This window comes from Equus asinus, chromosome 20 (assembly GCF_041296235.1).
Source record: "Equus asinus isolate D_3611 breed Donkey chromosome 20, EquAss-T2T_v2, whole genome shotgun sequence".
In the NCBI taxonomy this organism is placed as follows: domain Eukaryota; kingdom Metazoa; phylum Chordata; class Mammalia; order Perissodactyla; family Equidae; genus Equus; species Equus asinus.
Window position 1 is genome coordinate 80243059 of NC_091809.1, and position 19970 is coordinate 80263028.

Genomic DNA, 19970 nt, shown 5'->3' on the forward strand with positions numbered 1-19970 from the left:
TCACGAAGAATTTGTTTAGGTCTAAACTCCTTGACTTGTGGTTCTGTCCAAGAAGTTTAGACTTATATAAACTCAGTGTCTCAGTGTTCACTCTTGTACTCAGTGCTCCTTGTATTTACCATGTCACTGTACTTCATTGCATTAAGACTTAGCTAGCTGACCCTTCCAGCTTTAATTTGCCTTTTTTGTTTGTTATGTTAAGCTACTACCTGAATTCATCAAGCACTGTCTATGTTCTAGAAATGTAGTGGTGTCGAAAACAGATACGTTTTCTGCTGTTACAGAACTTATATTCTAAAGAGAGGTAGAGTAAAAAAAACCAAAATGATTTCAGATAGTGAGAAATCTTATGCAGAAGATAAACAGTGATGGAGGAATGGGGAATTTCACTGTAAAATTGAGTGGTTAGGAAAAGCCTTTCTAAGGAGACAATGTTTGAGTTGAGTCTTGAATGACAAAAGAAACCAGCCATGTGAAGGTTGGGGGAAAGACTTTCAGGTAGAGGCAGCTAGTAGAAAGGCTGTAAGGCACGGATGAGCTTGGGGTGTTTACAGAACAGGAGTAAGAAGGCCAGTATAGGTGGAACGTAGTGAGAAAGTACAAGTATGGCATGAAATGAGGTCTGAGAGGTGGGTAGGAGCAGGTGGAGTGCCTTGGGGGCCATTGTAAGATGTTTGGATTTTACTCTAAGTATTATGGGAAACCACTGGAGGATTTTATGCAGAGGGGTAACATAATGATTTGCCCCTCTTTCAGCATATGTCATTCTTGATGTTTTCTTGAAATTCATATCTGATAAATTGACTCTTTCCCTCATTCCTTCATTTAAGGCATATTTATTGAGTGCTAAGCCCATGTGTCTCTTACATAGTTTTCACATTTTATCATTGATGACAGGTTTACTGTATTTGTCTTATCTCCTAGATGAGACTATGAGCTCCTTAATTAGAGTGACCATGTTGTACCCTTTACTGTATTCTTTTCAGGGTGTAATGTGATGACTTATGCATAGTGGATCCTTAGTTAACATCTGAAACAAATCTGCACAGGTCAGCTGGATAACTGGGAAGTTCTTAAGAAACACACAAGTTGTTTTCTTCTTACTTTGAAATTGTTTCTTCAATACATCGCTATAGCTGTCCCCTATGATTGGTAGAGATTTGGGAAGTGTTATATCTTATGGTTAAGTCCACAGCATGTAGAGACAAACAGATCTGAATCAACTTGTCAGTCCCTCTTTTTGGTCCTTCCTTTTTCCCTTTGTTTTGTTGATATTTAGTGACCACCGATTATGTGCCAGGTGCTATGCTAATAAAGAGGATACAATAGTGAGCAAAAACCATGGCCCTGCTCTCCTGGACCTTATAATTTAGATATGAGGGAGACAGACAGATGCAAATGAAGGTGTAATAATAAACTGAGGAAAGGAGCTCGCGACAGAAAGGAGTGAAGTCCCATGGGAGTATATCATAGAGGCGCTTGGTCTTTGCAGGTTTATGAGATGCAGCCATTAGGAAAGGCTTCTGAAACTGAGCTCTAAGGAAGGAATTACGTGCTAACTAGGCAGAAAGAGTTGGGAGTGTGAGGTATAAGAGCATTCCAGGCAAAGGAGCAGCAAGTATAGAAACTCTGGGGTAGGTGGAAACATGGCACAGTTGAGAGACCAAAAGAGGGCCTGGCTGTAACAAAGAGCTAGTGTGTGGTGTGAGATTAGGCTGGAGGGGTGGGTGGGACCAGCTCATGCAGAGCCTTGAAAGTCATATTAAGAAAAGAGCAACTGGAAGCTATTAAAGGATTTTAGCAGAGTGTCGTACTGGCTTTGTGACTTTGGACAAATTATGTATTTAATCTCTCTGGTCCTTAGTTTTCTCATCAATAAAGTGAGGATAATTCCACATGAATATGTGTTTCTTATGAGAATTAAATGAGAGAATTCATGTAAAGTGCTTAGCTTGGTGCATGGCACATAGAAAGCATTCATATGGTAGTAGTTCATATATTGATAAAGTCATTCAAGAAACATTTACTGATTTTTTTTACTGAGCCGGATTCTGTACTAGGTTCTGAGGATGTCCAAGTAGACAGTGCTAGTTCTTGCCTCTGAGTTGCTCACAGTTTTACAGGGAAGGCAGCAGTATAAACCAGTAATACAAAGTGGTATCAAATGTAAGGTAAGGAATGACATTCTAGCCAGAGGGATAGCATATGGCCACAGGTAGAGGCTGGGAGGGGTGAAATGGCACAGCATGGACAGGGAACATTGATAAGTTCACGTGGCTTTGAGGGAGAGGGGTGGGAGAGGTTAACGGGAGAGCTGAGCAGGGGACTGATTGTGAAGGGCCTTGTGTGCATTCTGGGGAGCCTGAGCTTTATCCTAGAAGCGGTGGGAAGCCAAATGAAGTTCCTAAACGGGAATGACTTGGTCAGATGTGTTTAGTAGGAAGTTGGCCCCTCTAACTGTACAGAGTAAAGAGATGAGAGACCTGCAGGATGTGAGAGGGTGCCTGGAGAATAAAGAAGGCGTGTCTGCAACCCAGCGTTGAAGCAGCATCCTCTGTTCTTAGATTTTGCCATGTGGATGCAGATATGTCCGTTAAAATTTTTAGTTTGATTTCTTTCATGTATTAAGTAAAACTTAAGATATAAAATTTTTAGGAGAAAATATTTGTGACCTTGGTTTAGACCTTGGATTAGATAGAACACCAAAAGCTTAACCCATAAAAGAAATAACTAGATAAATTGCACTGCATCAAAATTAAAAAGCTCTTCAAAAAGACACTTTGAAGAAATTGTAAAGATGGCAAAACAATGTGAATGTACTTAATGCCATAGAGCTGTACACTTAAAATGGTAAATTTTATGTATATTTTACCACAGTAAAGAGAGATAATGAGACCAAAGCAAACACACAGAATGCTTTTGGTATATAAACCATCCATAAAAGGGGAGGAGGTGGATTTGGATACAGAAACATGCATGGGGGAACACAGTGTGAAGACCCAGAGAGAATGCCATCTACAAGCCAAGGAATGCCAAGGCTACCAGAAGCGAGGAGAGAAGCATGGAACAGATTCTCCCTCAGCCCTCACAAGGAACCAGACCTGCTAGTAACTTGGTTTTGGATCTCAAGCCTCCAGAATGGAGACAGTAAGTTTCTTGTTTTCTAAGCTAAAAGAAAATGTTTTTGAAAAGACATACTGCAGACTGAGAAAAATATTTGCAAAATACATATCTGATAAAGAATATATAAAGAATTCTCAGGGCCCACCCCAGTGGTGCAGTGGTTGAGTTCTCACATTCCACTTTGGCAGCCCGGGGTTCACCGGCTTGAATCCCGGGTGGACCTGTGCACCGCTTGGCAAGCCATGCTGTGGCAGACGTCCCACATATGAAGTAGAGGAAGATGAGCATGGATGTTAGCTCAGGGCCAGTCTTCCTCAGCAAAAAGAGGAGGATGGGCAGCAGATGTTAGCTCAGGGCTAATCTTCCTCCAAAAAAAAAAGAATTCTCAGAAGTCAGTAATAAAAAGCAGATTATTCAGTTGCATTAGGGAAATACAAATTAAAACCTTAGTGAGATATTACAACATACCTATTAGAATGGCTGGGAAAAAAGAAGAAAAGAAACCCTGACAATATCAAGTGCTGTGAGGGTGGGGAGCAACTGGCACGCTCATACACTGCTGGTGGGAGTGCAAAATGGTAGAATCACTGTGGAAAACAGCACGGCAATTGCTTATAAAGTTAAACCTCCACTTACCATATGATCCCACAGTCCACCTCTGAAGTATTTCCTAAAGAGAGTTGAAAACATTTTCATGCAAAATCCCATATGCAAATGTTTATTGCAGCTTTATTTATAATAATCCCAAACTGGAAACAACACAGAATCCTTCAGTTGGTGAATGGGTAAACTGTGGTACATCTATACAATGGAATACTACTCAGTAATAAGAAGGAATGAGCTGCTAATACACGTAACAACGTGGATGAATCTCAAATGCATTATGCTAGGTGAAAGTTGCCGACTCAAGAAGCAGCATGATCTCTGGTTCCATTTATATGACGTTTTGGAAAAGACAAAACTGTAGCAGGAGATATCTCAGTGGTTGCCAGAGGCTGGAGGTGAGGAGTAGACTACAAAGAGACGCTAGGAAAGTGTTTGGGTGATCAGAATGTTTTATATCATGATTGTGATGGTGGTTACATAACTATATGCATTTGTTAAACTCATATAAATCTACACTAAAAAAGATAAATTTACAGAATGTAAATTATATGTCAGTAAACCTGACTTAAAAAGATGCTTTGGAGATCCTATTTCCTTCTAAAAGGAACCAAAATTCATAAGAGAAGTGGCTGGTTCCAGGTCTGGCACGAGAAACGTAACAAGATGAACTTATACCACGTTGTCATACAGAAAGCAAATATTAGCCATCAAAGACCTATAAGATTGTATCAGAAAGACCCAGGAGACAAATTAAATAGCCTCTCACTGGCCAAAGGTGAAACACATCATTAAGAATTATAACTGCAAATATGTTTAAATTCATGATTTTGTAATGAAACTTAAAAAACAAAACAGTATCTTAGTCATGTTTGGAAGATTAATAGTCAACTCATTTTGAAAACTGGTAAATTAAGCAATCAAGCATTTATCCTTCTTTTTTCCTACATAAACTGAACTTCAAGATAACTAGCTGGTTGATAAAGGAAGATTTCTCTTTGTAGAAGTATTCCAGTTAATAAATGCAGAGGAATGATAGAATTTGTGTATTATTGTTTTACAACTTTAATGAATTACTAGATCTAGGCAGTGATCATCAGTGGTTGCTAACATCCCAAAAAAGAAACAGACATCGAAGTACACAGTACCACCTATGAAGTGGTCTTATAAAAAAGAAAAATTGGGACAACTAATCTTTGACAAAGGAGCCAAGAACATACAATGGAGAAAGGAAAGTCTCTTTAGTAAATGGTGTTGGAAAAACTGGACAGCCACATGCAAAAGAATGAAAGTAGACCATTATCTTACACCATACAAAAAAAAATTAACTCAAAATGGGTTAAAGACTTGAATGTAAGACCTGAAACTGTGAAACTGTTAGAAGAAAATATAGGCAGTGCACTCTTTGATATCGGTCTTAGCAGTATCTTTTCAAATACCATGCCTACTCAGGCAAAAGAAACAAAAGAAAAAGTAAACAAATGGGACTACATGAGATTAAAAAGCTTCTGCAGAGCAGAGAAAACCGTCAACAAAACGAAAAGACACCCCGCCAACTGGGAGAAAATATTTACAAATCATATATCTGACAAGGGCTTAATTTCCAAAATATGTAAAGAACTCAGCAACAACAAATTGAACACCCTGGTCAAAAAATGGGCAGAGGATCTGAACAGACATTTTTCCAAAGAATATATCCAGATGGCCAAAAGGCACATGAAAAGATGTTCAACATCACTAATTATTAGGGAAATGCAAATCAAAACTGCAATGAGATATCACCTTACACACATCAGAATGGTAATAATTAACAAGACAAGAAATAACAAGTGTTGGAGAAGATGTTGGGAAAAGGAAACCCTTATACACTGCTGGTGGCAATGCAAACTGGCACAGCTGCTATGGAAAACAGTGTATGGAGATTTCTCAAAAAACTAAACATAGAAATGTCATACGACCCAGCTGTTCCACTACTGGGTATTTATCCAAAGAATATGAAATCAACAATTCATAAAGGCTGTGCACCCCTATGTTCACTGCAGCATTTATTCTCAATAGCCAAGACACAGAAACAATCCAAGTGCCCATCAATGGATGAATGGATAAAGAAGGTGTGGTATATATACACAATGGAATACTATTCAGCCATAAAAAAGACAAAATTGTGCCATTTGCAACAACATGTATGGACCTTGAGAGAATTATGCTAAGCCAAATAAGTCAGGCAGAGGAAGACAAATATCGAATGATTCCACTCATATGTGGAAGATAAACAAACACACACATAGATAAGGAGAACAGATTAGTGGTTACCAGAGGAAAAGGGGGTGGGGGAAGGGTGAAAGGGGTAAAGGGGCACGTATATGGTGAGCAATAAAAACTAGACTATTGGTGGTGAACACAATGCAGTCTATACAGAAACTGAAATATAATAATGTACTCCTGAAATTTACAGTGTTAAAAGCCAATATGACCTCAATAACATTTTAAAAAATTTTAAAAAATACTAATAAAAAATAAATTAAAAATTAAAAAAAATTTAACCTGGATCTGATCATGCCTCTAAATCTAAACACCATCACAGGACATACAGGGGAGAAATTGCAGGGGTTGGAGGGGAAAGTGAAATGTGAAGGGATTTTGCTTATTAAAAGATACTTAAGGGACATATTTAACCCAATTGTAATATGTGGACCTTAGCTGGAGCCTGATTAGAGCCAACAAAAAGTTTTGGAGTCAGGGAAATTTGAGTACTGACGGGATATTTTGATATTAAAGAATTATTAAATTTTTAAGCATGATACTGGTTTTGTGTTTTCTTTCTGTGAAGAATCATTTTTAAAAAGAGATTTGTGGAAATATTTACTGATGGAAAGCTATGATTTCTCTGATTGGCTTCGAAGTGATCTCATTGGGAGGAGTGGGTAAAGGTACGGATGAAACAGAATGGACGATGAGTTAATTGTTGGAACTGGGGAATTTATTATCTCTGCTTTTATGTATGTTTTAAATTACATTAAAGAGTTTTAAAGAACTGGCAGGAAATGCTATGGAGATATCAAGTAAGAGTAGAAATGAGGTGTCCATTGACTTTAGCATTAGAAGTTGTTGGTGACCTTTTCTAATCATTTTAGCGAGGTCAAGCAGGAGGCATTGGGAGGGAAGAGGCCACTTCTGACGTCATCTCATACTACTCCCTGTTTACTCTGCTCTAGCCACACTGGCTTCCTTGCTATTTTTCAAACATGCTTCCCTTCATGGCCTTTATGTTTGCTGTTCCCTTTGGTTATCCCATGTAAAGTACCCCACATATGCCAACTCCCTTACCCTTAACCTGCTTTATACTTTCTCCATAATATTTATCACTCTCTGACGTATATATTTAGTTATTTATTTTTGTCTTTTCACTAGAATGAAGCTCTTGAGAACAGGGATTTGATTTTAATCGCAGCCATATCCCTAGCACTTGGGACATAGTAGGTGCTTGATAAATGTTTGGCTGTATAATGTATTCAATAAGTGTTGAATGTATAAATGAATAAGTGAATGAATTCTTCAAATCTCACTTGAAATGTCACCTCCTCTGTGAAATCTTCTCAACCATCAGCCCCTCCACTCCCAGAAAACTGGGAGACTTTTTGCCCTGTACTCCCATTGTAATTTGTACACTCCTCCATAATAGCTCATCCACACTGACTGCTGTTATTATGACCTTTTTTTTTTTAAAGGATTCATCCAGAGATATCAGAGAGGCTCTTCATGAACTCTTATGCTGTACTAATGTTTCAACCAAAGAAGGGATTCATCTTGCACTGGTGGAGCTGCTGAAAAATTTAACCAAGTACCCTACTGACAGGGACTCCATATGGAAGTAAGGACTTTTTGCTCATTTGCTCACTGAGTCCAATGTGGTAAATGTACCATATTGACATTATTCAGTGGATCATCATAGATTGAGGGTATGGCTGTCAATTTTCCATTCAATTTAGAAACCTGAGTTAATCCAACTGAGCTTAACCCAATTCTCAGGAGTCTGAATCCTAAACTGAAGATCGCATTTTAGATTATGTATTCATTTGTCCATCCATCCACCAGCAAATGTTATGTGCCTGCTATGTGCTTACTGTGTGCCAAGCCCCGTGGTAAGTGTTGGAGGTACAGAGATGAATTGATTAGATTTCCTTTTCCTCCTGTCTAGTGTTAATCTCTCCTTTGTCTGTTTTGCACTTTATACAGGATCACAACTATCATTGTAGAGATTAGAGGCAGGGCCACCCCTTAGTTTACAGATGGAAAATCACAATCCTGTTTTCCCCTGATTACCTCTGGCTTTACTGACTAGAGTCAAACTGTTAATGCTGTTCATGAATTGCTGTTTGAGGAACTACTTGCATACATTTAATATAAAATGTGTGTTATTGTGCTTCGCCTATTTAAATGATCTTATGTGATGAGGTCACTCCAACTGTATAATTTATTGATTTTCAGAAAAATTTGTTACTAAAAGTAGAAAAACTATGGGTCAAATCAGGTACTTGGAAGATATATTAAAAACTAGAAATACCAGGGATTCTTGCTCCAAGTAACATTTTTGCTATCTGATTTTCTGTTTTGCCGTTTCTTTCATGTTTGTTCAGTCCAGTTCAGCTCAATTCAGCATGTTTACTGATTGTCTTCAAGGAGTGCTCAGTCATTTCGGGTGTGGGGGTTGTAGTGGGGAGAAACACCTATATCAGTAACTGCAGTTCTGATACAGTTTACTCACTGTGAGTGAAAGGGCTGAGAGAGGTCAGAAAATTAGTGAATTAAGTTCTTTCCACATTGAGGGAAAAACAGGACTAGAGAAAAGTGTGCTTTCTCTACAATATCAAGTGTTTTAAATGTGATGGCTTTCATACCCCATGTATCCATGAATTTTTTCATGGTATTTGTTTTCTCTCTTTTGCTAGTCTACCTATGTTCCAGTCCCTGGGGAAGTCCCATCTCCTCTGTGAAACTTCCTCTGATCGTAGTGACCTCTTCTACCTTTGATGGGTAGAAAGCAGAGTATCATCCACTTGATAGTTCATTACCTTGTAGTGTTAGTCATCTTTGCCTCAGCTGGATTATAAACTCAATAATAATAGAAATTAAGATTTATATTTCTTTTCAATTCAGCACACCTTCTAAACCACAACTTAACAAATAAAAAATAATAAAAATGCGTAATTACCAGCTCTTGTGTAGTTCTTTGTAGCTTATAAAGGGCCTTCCTGTAGTCATAGTATTTGACTAATAGCCAGTTAATAATAGCTAGCTAATAGCTAATTGAGTTCTTAGTATATGACAGACACCTTGCTAAGTACTGTTCATTCATTATCTCATTTAATCCTTGTAGCAACGATATGAGGTAATGATTTCTAATACCATTTTGTAGGTAAGAAATTTATCTGCCCAAGGCCACACAGTTATTAAGTTTCCTATTTCAGGTCAGGTCTCTTCTGATTTCAGAACTTCACCCAGGATGTCAGTTAGAATGCTTTTGCCTACAAGTAGCAGAAAATTTGATTAAAAGTGGCTTAAACAATATCTAAATTTTTTGCATAACAAGAAGTCAGAAAGTTGGTTTCAGGATTGATCTTTCAACAGTTTAACAGAGTTAATACTACTCTGGTTGATTTCTCTGTGATTCCCTTGACTTTCTCCTCATAGTGCAAGATGGCTGCCTCATAAGACAATATCTTAAGACAGAAAGGAAAGAGAACTCCTTCTCAGGCATTTTTCTTTTTGTTTAGTTAGGAAACTATTCCTGAGAAGCTCCCCAGCAGACTCTCCTTCTTACTCCACTGACCAGAATTGAGTTACCGGACTACCTGCAAACCAGTCACAGGAAATGGGACTAAGTTTGCCATGATGGGTTTAGACCAACTGTGGTTGAGTCCTGGGGCTGGGCCTACCTTATCTGAGCACTTTGGTACCTACCTGATACCTGAGTAAAATTAGGGTTCTCTTGGCAAGGAAGATGGGGGAAATGGCTGTTGGTTAAATGACCAGTATAGTATCTGCTATACCAGCTCTTTTATCTTCATAATAACCAAATTTTTTTTTTTTTTTAAAGATTTTATTTTTTTCCTTTTTCTCCCCAAAGCCCCCTGGTACATAGTTGTATATTCTTCGTTGTGGGTCCTTCTAGTTGTGGTATGTGGGACGCTGCCACAGCGTGGTGAGCAGTGCCATGTCCGCGCCCAGGATTCGAACCAACGAAACACTGGGCCGCCTGCAGCGGAGCGCGCGAACTTAACCACTCGGCCACGGGGCCAGCCCCCATAATAACCAATTTTTAACATGAATTAATTGAGTGACTTATCTGAAGTCATAGAGATAGCAAAAGTAGATGGTTGAGAATTTGTGATCCTAAATTAGGTTTTCTGATTCCAATTCCCAGTACTTCTTAAAGCATTTATTAGCTTACTAAAATGGGCTCTCATTTTCTTTGTTTCAGATGCTTGAAGTTTCTGGGAAGTCGGCATCCAACCCTGGTGCTTCCCTTGGTGCCAGAGCTCCTGAGCACCCACCCGTTTTTTGACACAGCTGAACCAGACATGGATGATCCAGCTTGTATCCTCTGTGCTTAGGATAGGCCCTGCTGACGTGGCAGGGAATTTTGTCATCTTTTTCTGCAGTGTAGCTTAGGTGGTCTGAGTCTTATTTTTTTCCTTTCTGTTAGGTAAGAGTATATCCTGAACGAGCCTAGTGGTTATTATTCTCAGCTTTCATTCTTGTTTTCACAGCAGTTTGCCTTTGCCATTTAATACTACTAATAATTAATATATTTTTTTACTGCTTATTGATTGAACACCTAACTATATTCCACATACTGTTTTAATGCCTTATACATTTTATCACTGATCTTCCAGACAACCCTGGAAGGAGGTATTATTCCCAGTTTACAGATGAGGAAACTGAGACTCAGGGAGGCTATTTAACTCTCCAAGCAGCAAATCTGGGATTCATAGCCAGACATCTTTGGTTTTAAAGCCTATGGACTTCCCCCTATATCTTTTTCCGTGTTTAATTTGATCTGCAGCATGAAGGAGGGGATTGGCTGAGCTGTGATTAGTCTAATTACTCTGCCTCTGATGCAAGTTCAGTGGGTTTGTGATAGCCATGGACAGCCTGCCGTGCAATTGGATTGTTTTCTGTTTACAAGAGTACATTTACATCAGTGCATCCATGCTCTCCCATGGTTCTTTTCGCTCTATGGCAGATCCGTGGTGAGGTTTAGGGGCATTTATTGAGATTCAGGGATCAGCCAAATAACTGGCTGTTGTAAGATGACCATTGTATTCTCTCAATTCTGTTTATTTTCACAGTGTGTTTGGAGAATGTTTTTAAAGATCTGTGTGATTGATGTGCTAACCAATGCCTAATTCTATATTTACCTCTAAGAAGGGCACATCCCGGACCTTAGCTCTAAAGGTGCAGTGCTATAGCTGTTTGAAATTCAGCTCATCAGAGAGGGGCTTGTGGGCTAGGTATTCACTACAAATCTCACGTGACGTATTGAAGTGCTCTGAAATCTGAAGGCCCTTTCACATTAAAAAAAAACACTGAACATTTTTGGAAGCCTCTTATGTTAAGGTACTTTTCTGGGTAGTTGGATCATCATGTTATTTAGGAAATACATGTGGCTGTGAGTAAGAGATTGCCCCCAATTGTAGCTTGAACAAATTACTGTTTTTATTTTTCTCCAATGTAAAAGAAGTCTGGAAGTAAGCAGTCTGGGGCTGGTATAGCAACTCCACGTTATTCTTGTAATCCAGGTTCCTTCTGTTTTTCTTTTCTGCCGTTTTCAGTGGTCCAAGAGTCTTGCTAGAGCTCTAATCACCAGGTCCAGGTTGTAGGCAGGATGTTAGAGGATATTTGGAATAAAATCAGTATTCTGATAGTAAGGAAAAAGGGAAGAATGGATATCAGGTAGGCAAATAGCAGGCTCTGCCATTGGGATGCATATGGAAGATTGGAAGATATGTTTATCTTTTACTTTTAATTTCTGATTTTCCCTCTCTTATAAAATTAATATACATAGAAAATTCAAAAAAGTAGAAAGAAGAAACTTCATATTTAATTCCTGAAGTCCTACTAACCAAAGTAATTGACTGTTAATATTGTGTATTTCCTTCCCCCTTTTTAAAAGCTTGAGGTTGGGATTTTGCTATTATTTTGTTTTCTAACATAGTTTATTTCATCAACAAATATTTGATAACAGCTGCTGTCATATCCTGCGTATATTTTGGACCCTGCTTTTTTCACTTATGACAAAATGCTTGTATTATAAATCTTAAATATATATTTATATGTTATATATTAAACAATATTATAAATTCTTTGTAAATATAATTTTTAATGATTGTATAATACTCCATCAAATAGATGAAGCACAAGTTGTATAATCATTCTCCAGGTTTTGGACATTTAGGTTGTTTCTGATTATTTGCTATTATAAATGATTCTGTACTATTTGATTATTTACTTAGAGCAGATTTTGAGATGTGGAATTACCCGGTATTTCTACGGCTCTTACTGTCTAGTACTAAATTGTTGTCCAAAGGAATTATGCCAGTATATAGTTTAGTAGGCAATGTACTGAAAGTTTCCGTTTGTTAGTATTCTCAGTAGCATCAGGCATTATTTTTAAAAACCTTTGTTAATTGGAGGGGTAATTGGGGTAACTTGGAGTGGGGTAGTGTGTCTCTTTGTTTGAATTTGTGTTTCTTTGTTTGAAAATTGTAGTCATTTAATGGGAATTTTCGGAGTGGCAAGTGGGGGCACCAGATTCTGGCCAAACTCAACCGTTTATACCTCCAGGTTTACTTAACCCTCTCATCCATCAGACATTGCAGTTTTGGTTCTTATTTTCAATGCTGCCAAGACCTGTCCCACAATGCCAGCACTGTTCTCAGATCATACCTTCAGGCACTATGCCTACCTCCGAGACAGTCTTTCTCATCTTGTTCCTGCCTTGAGGGTATGTTGAAAACATCTTTTGTCCTTGTTTTTGGTTTTTTGATTTTGGTCTTTTGTGGTTGTTCAGTAACAGAAAGCAGACTATATATTCTTTGAAAACTCATTCATTTATTCTCTTTCTCTCTTGGGCTCTCTCCCAGTGTTTTGTACTTTTGCTTCTGTATCCTTTACCTTTTAAGAAGATTCATTTTTTAAATGACTCTGGGTTATTGATTATGTTATGTTAGGCAAGAAAAAAGAATCTAGAACAATATATTTTAGAACACGGATTAGATTGCGCTGTATTTTAACATTTACATAAAGCCATAATTCTCAACAAGTTTATTTTTTAATAATAAAGTCTTTATTATTTTTAAAACCTAGAGATACAGAAAGAAAAAACTTTAAAAATGAACCATAATGATAATAGTAGCAAACACTTATTGAATGCAAACTGTGTGCAGGTAGTTTTCTAAGCTCTTTATGTTTGTTAATTCATCACTGCTTAGGTAACTAAATCACTTTATTTAGAGCAATGTATGTACATGGTTAGAAAATTTAAACTGTATAGAAGATACAAAATTAAAAGTGAAATCCTCTTTGCTCTCCCCTCCTCATCCCCTTCTTAAAAGATAACCACTTTTAATAGTAAGAACAAGAATTATCATCATATAAGACATTTTTATAGCATTCTATATATACTTATTTGGGAATAAATCATCACTCTTCTATGAAGTGAAAGATCAAATAAAGTTTAAACATAAATGCGACAACAGATAATGGGACAATTTTTGTCCCATTTCTATGGTTAGCCCATTTATTTCTGTTAGCAATAGAAAATAATATTATACCATTCTCTTTTCTTTTTCTCCTTGCAGTTTGTGGCTACCTTGGGTAGACCCATGTTCTCTTTCCCTTTCTCCCTCTGAAGCTGGGGAAGGAAAGAAAGGTTATTTACAGAATCACCAAGCCTTTTTTCCCTTTCCTTTGATTGGCTCGCATTTTTTTCTGTTTTTTTTTTTTGTGTCACCAAAAGCTGAGCCACAGAATTTGATGGCACTGTAACCCCTCTATGTTTGCTTAGTTACCAGGTAGAAAACTAGTGTCGTCAGCCGTTTCCCCGAGTCTCACGCCTCACGAGGATCCTTCCCATCAGTTCCTGCAGCAGAGCCTTGAGAGGGTGTACAGTCTGCAGCACTTGGACCCTCAGGGAACACAGGAGCTGCTGGAGTTCACCATCAGGTAAGGTGACCACCTTTTTCCTTTGCAGAGTTAACCCTGTTGTTGGGCTCAGCTTGACTGTTTTGATTTCCAGTGTTGGTTACAGGCTGGTTTTCAGACTCTGTTGGCCTACACTCACATATGCTTTTACGATCTGTTTGTATTTGGGTTAGATTGTGGTTTGAGCATATTATAAAGAAAAGCTCTTTGTGTTCATGACCAGATTGATGATTAGTAAAAAACTAGAGTTACAAAGAAGCTGATTTTAGTTTTTCTTTCCTTGTATATTAGTTAGATTAGGTGACAGAAAAATGCCAAGTAAGAGGACAGGTTAATTATTTCTCACAGGCAGGACAGAGCTGAGATAGTTGTCAGGGGCCTAGGCTCATTCTTTTCTTGTTTCTCCATCTTCTGCATCAAGTGGCCTCTGCTTAAAGACCCACCTCTAACTATGCCCTCTCTATTCCAGCCTGCAGGAAAAGGGAAGGAGCAGGAAAAGGGTGTCATTTACACCCTCACCCACTTCTAAAGACACTTCCCCAGAGTTGCATGTTTTAATTTAACTTGCATCCCATTGACTAGAACTTAAGTCACATGGCCATATCTAGCTGCAAGGAGCTGGGAAATGTAGTCTTTATTCTGGGTGACTAGTGCTTAGTTAAAGTTTGGTGACTGTTACTCGGGAAGAAGGGGAGGATGTTGGGGAACAACCAGCAGACTCTGCCAAACCTTATTACAATGTCCTGGATGATATGAAAAGAATTGAAATCCATTTGACCCTAGCAAAAACAATGTCTATCTGCTTTTATAAATAAGGTTTGATTGAAACACAACTGCTCTCATTCGTTTAGGTATTGTCTATGGCTGCTTTCATGCTGCAGTGGCAGAGTAGTTGCTACAGACACCTTATGGCTTGCAAAGCCTAAAATATCTACTATCTGACCCTTTACAGAACAAGTTTGCTGACCCTGAAGTGATGCCTCGATCACATTTTTTTCCTCTTGTGTTCTCTCATCAAAGTGATTAGTTTTAGAATCCACTATCTAAAGTTGTTGGCCCTGAGCCCAGGAAAATACGCCTTACTTCCTAACTCAGCCCCGTCTAAATAAACATTTAGGTTTTGTCCTTGAAAGTTTTTTATCCTATTGGCACTAAAGCAAGTCAAATGCACAAAAGCAAGCCGATTTGGTCATCAGCTGCAGTGCTGGCTCTTAGTAGGTGCTCAGTAAACACCTGTGGGTTTGAGTGGCCCTCATGATCTGGGTTTTATCATCAGGCTGGGTTTTACCATTTATCAGGCTGGTTAGACCACTGTTCTAGGGCTGTGGTCAGTCCTCAGTGCTGTGTTTCTATGTCTAAGTGCGTTCTGAGGAGAGTGGTCAGTATGGTGAAAGATTCAGGAAGGAAAGCAGGTGGTGCAGTAGTCATTGACGACCTGCTATATTTTACAACCATTATTGCAGTTAGATGTTGTTACCATTTCACAGGGAAAAAATGGAAGTTTGGGGAAGTGAAGCAATTTGCTAGGAAGAAGCAGAACCGGAATTTAAATCCAGCTTTGTTTGACTCTAAAATTAATACTCTGTGGTATGCAGCAGTGAAGGGGTTTCTGTGTCAAGTGGAGATTAGATCAGATGACCCCTGGGGTTCTTCAGAACTTACATTTTCTGTAGTTGTTGAAAAGTGAAATGTTAGTTAGAGTTTCATACAGAAGTTTCTCTGATTAGGACTTGGGCCATTTACTTGTTAGTACTGGTGTAAAACTAAAAAACAAACTTCACCATCATACATGTCACCGTTTGTTGTAATCCAAGCAGTCATTTAACCCAATCAAGATCTCACCTACAGAAATTCTGCTCAGTTCACTGAAGGCTCTTGGAGATGATTTTTTTGTTTATTTCTAGAACTTGACATAACTACTTTGTCTTCACCACTGTACCTTAGGTGCCTTATAGGAGGGAGCTCAGTAAATATTTGTTGAAAACTCTGGTTAGGATGGCTTAAGCAGGAATGAAGACTTTTAAGATTTTTACAGATGGCATTTTCTTCTGGCCATACCTCACCTCCAGGTATATAGATGGATGTTCTGTAAGGCTCTGCTAACCTTGATCATAACAAGAGCTGCTGTCTATCAAGTGCCCACTATGTACCCACTCTTCTAGCTGCTGTATGTACATTATTTCATTGAATTTGAAAACAGTCCCATGAGAATTTCCCAATTTTTTACAGTGAGTGAGGGAGCTGGGGTTCATTCATTTGTTATATGGTTTTTTGAGTATCCATCATCTGCCAGGCACTGTGCTAGGCAGAAGGGAAACAGTAGTAAATAGGGCATAGTGTCTGCTGCGAGGGATCTTACAGCCTAGTTGGGGAGATAGCTAGGTGAACAGGAGATGTGGTATTGTGCTCTTCACGCTGCAGTACAGGAAGTACAGGTTCTCTAGGAGAATGGAAGGGGGCACCTAAACCCTTCCTTGGGTGGTCTAAGCAGTGACCTGAAGAATGAATAGAAATTAGGTGAAGAAGGGAGAAGACTATCAAGGACAAGGAACAGCAAAGTCCTGGACTAGAACATAGGTCTTCGTAGCCCTCCCATCTCATCATACTGCTCTGTTTCTGGGTAACATTTTGTGTGACATGAAGCATCTAGTATAATGAGATTTAAAACCAAAGGACTTGGTTCAAGTTTTATCACTTCCTAGTTACATGATCTTGGGCCTCAACTCCCTCATCTGTAAATTGAGGGTACTGTATAGCTCACAGGACTGTTGTGAAAATTATTATAATGATACCTGGAAAGCATTTTGAGAATAGCAGTTACGTAGATAATCGTAGGGCATATATGAAATTTTGCTTTAAAATTTAAATCTAATTGTGACTCATTTGACACACTAGATATGCTCTTGATATTTGTAAGTCAGTCCGATCCCAACTTTATAAATGTAATTGTGTTTCTAAATTCACTGGTGTTGGAGGAGTTTGTTTTGTATAGAATGCTGCAGTCACTGGTCTTTCCAATAAAGAACTGATTTTTCGGAGTTTGGATTTTTTGTGTAAGTCCATTAAGGTGCTGTTACTGGGAATACATGTTATTGTTTCAGTAAACCCTATCACTTTAGAAGTATTCCATGATAGACAATTGTTCTTTTGGAGTGAAACAGCTTATTTGAATTTGAAACAGATATGGCTTCATTTATCTGGAATCGATAGAAATACACTTATTTCCTTGTGCGAACTCTTTTAAACACCAACCTTTAAAGAATTTCTTGGTTAAATTCTTTAAAATCCTCCTCTTGCTATGCAACTTTCAATGTCTCTAAGGAGTAGTGCCTCTGGGAACTAGTCTAGTAACTAAAGAGGTGGAAATAAAATGTTTGTACTTTGTGATCATCTGGGTGCAAGGCTGAAGATAGCTTTTGAAAAGTCATCAGGACTCTGTACTCGTTTTGCATTTTCTAACATTCCTTGTTATTCTGCCAAACTACTAAGAGACATTAATTGTGTAAATTTGATGTTTAGAGATTATAAGAGATTGAAAGAAATGTTTAGCTATAAACATTTGATTTACACATCCCGAGTCTTTTTGACTATCTTTAAACAATGATTTTAAAATTAACTATTTCAGCTTATTGTGTAAACTTAAAAAAAAATTGCAATATATGTAAACTTGTTTTATTATAATATTTTTTAAATAGTACGTATTGTCATCATGTGGACTAAGGATTGCTACAGTGTATGTGCCTGGGAGGGACTCTTTTGCCCTGCCAGATCACATCTGTAGAAATGTGGCTTAATATGTATCTGATTTTAAATCAGTTTTGGTCTCATCTATAGTTGATGTAATTCATAAATAAAATGAGTTCATTACCGAATAAATAAATGAAATGCAATATGATATAGTTTTAAAAAAAGACTGTTAGAGTCAGACAGACCTGAGTTCATGGCCTTTTTTCGGCACTTATTAATTCTGTGACCTTGGGCAAACCACTTAAACTCTGATCTTCAGTTTTATTCTCAGTGAAAGGGGATTAATTGCAGGTCACACTGTAAAGACTAAATGTGAGGAAACACCCAGCACACTTAGTTCAGGGCACATAGAAGATACTCTTTGTACCTTTTTCATTAGAGTCCCTAGTCTCCTGATGGATGTCTAAACTGAGGCTTCCTGAGGATTGTGGACATAAAGAGGTACAGAGAGGAAAGACTGGGACACAGAGCATTTTGCCCAGGGCTAGCAAGTTTCCATTTTTGTTTGTATTGTAGTTCAGATTTCCCATGGCTAGTTGGGTTGCCTCTTGTTCTGTGCAGTTCAGAACAATTGCTACAGTGCAAGGCTGGTAGAATCACTTAACACCTGGGGGCAGTCAGCTAATGTATATAGTCAGCAGGTCAGTGTTGTCTATAACTGTAACAGAAGGCAGTATCTTCCTGGAGAGGAAATGGTTCAGAAGTAGGATGCTTCAGGGCTGTCTCTTGCAAGAGAGAGATCACAGAAGTGAAAGGGAGAGAGAAGTTGGTCTCCAAAATAGCATGTCACAGGTGTGCTAGCTAGTGCAGGTCTTGCCTTTTATTGTGCTGGCTCTCCAGGACCAGCTCAGGCCACCAAAACTCACAAGAGGTGATAATAAGCCACAGACCACACTTTCCTCAGTCAGTTTGGGGAAAATTCATTTTGTGCCCCTGTCCAGGGCATCCCCTTCCTAGTATCAAGGTCCTTGGAAAGCAGCATTTGCTATCAGAAAGTTGGCTGAGATTGAAGGGAGGGGCTTAATCCAAATGACAATTTTGGACAGGCTACTATGAAACCTGATATATTATGCCAGCCCTGAAGCAGTTAATGTCCCTCATGACCCAAATCATCAGGTTTACCACAGATATCGTTTCTATATGAAATTTTGATGCTGCCATTAAAAAACAAGGCAGCTTTCTATGAATTCTTTCTGAGATGGATCGTTAGGTTATGCGCACCCATTCCTTCCCAAAACAGGAAGAAAGAAAAGAAAAACAGTACTTTTTGTAGATGTATAGCATATTTCCAGAAGAAATCAAAAGAAGCTGGTAATGATGGTTGCCTCTGGGAAAAGTGCACTGGTTAGAACCCAGGTATAGGAAGGTGGACTAATTTAATTGTATAACCTTTAGTATCTTTTGAATTTTATACGTTATTGATGTAATTCTATAGCTAGGTATGTATTTTCTATTTAAAAAAATTAAAATGTTTAAATCAGTAATCCCAGCCCCCAACACAACTATTTTATTTGCGCGTGCCACTGTTTTCTTGTCCATAGGCAGATACGTTTTGTATGGTGGCAATCACTTTGTCTATACCTACATCCAGTTAGGATGCTTTTAACTGCAAGTATCAGAAAATCCTTATCTCAAACTAGTTTTTAATGGCTGTTTATTTTCTCATATGAACAGAAATCAGAGGCAACTCTAAGTATGGTGTGGTCAAGTAGTTTATTTATATCATTAAGGACCCAGTTTCTCTCTGTCTCTTTGGATTTTTCTTGTCCTCGGCATTTGCTTTATCCCAAGGCCTTTTTCTCAGAGTTACAATATGGCTCCAGTGGCAATCAGAGCTATAAGCATTCTTGTTTAGTCTATTGAGAGAGAGACAGAAAGAGACAGAGGGAAGGAGAGACACTGAGAGACCACCATCAGACCTGCTCCAAGTATGAAATGTAAGTCCTTCCATTAGGACCGATAAGGCCACATATGTCACATAACCGGGGAAATGACACCTGATTGGCTTAGAGTCGATCAGACTCTACCTGGAACTGGATTTGGGGACACCTTCCCTTGAACCAAAGCAGGGTTCAATTAGTAAGGAAGAAGCGGAGGATGGCTAACTGGATAGGCAGCCAACAGAGTCCACAGCAATACCTTAAAAGAATTTTATTTTCTGATGATACAAAAAAATACTTGTCCATTGTATAAAACACTTGGAACATAAAGCATAGTTGGGAGAAGGCACCAAAAAAGCACCCTGATACCTCTATCCAGAAAACTACTCTGCTGTATTTTTCTCCTATATG

General features: G+C 38.4%; 1 protein-coding gene across 4 annotated transcripts in view; it reads left to right on the forward strand.

The window, feature by feature from the left end:
* The window catches only part of INTS4 (integrator complex subunit 4), a 92832-nt gene that overhangs the window by 54699 nt on the left and 18163 nt on the right, over positions 1-19970 (forward strand). For all 4 annotated transcript variants that reach the window (XM_044752290.2, XM_014859667.3, XM_070490618.1 and 1 more), the window contains 4 exons: positions 7455-7597; positions 10208-10323; positions 12600-12733; positions 13796-13953. In XM_044752290.2, the coding sequence (XP_044608225.1) occupies positions 7455-7597; positions 10208-10323; positions 12600-12733; positions 13796-13953 (551 nt within the window). The remainder of the gene's footprint in view (positions 1-7454; positions 7598-10207; positions 10324-12599; positions 12734-13795; positions 13954-19970) is intronic.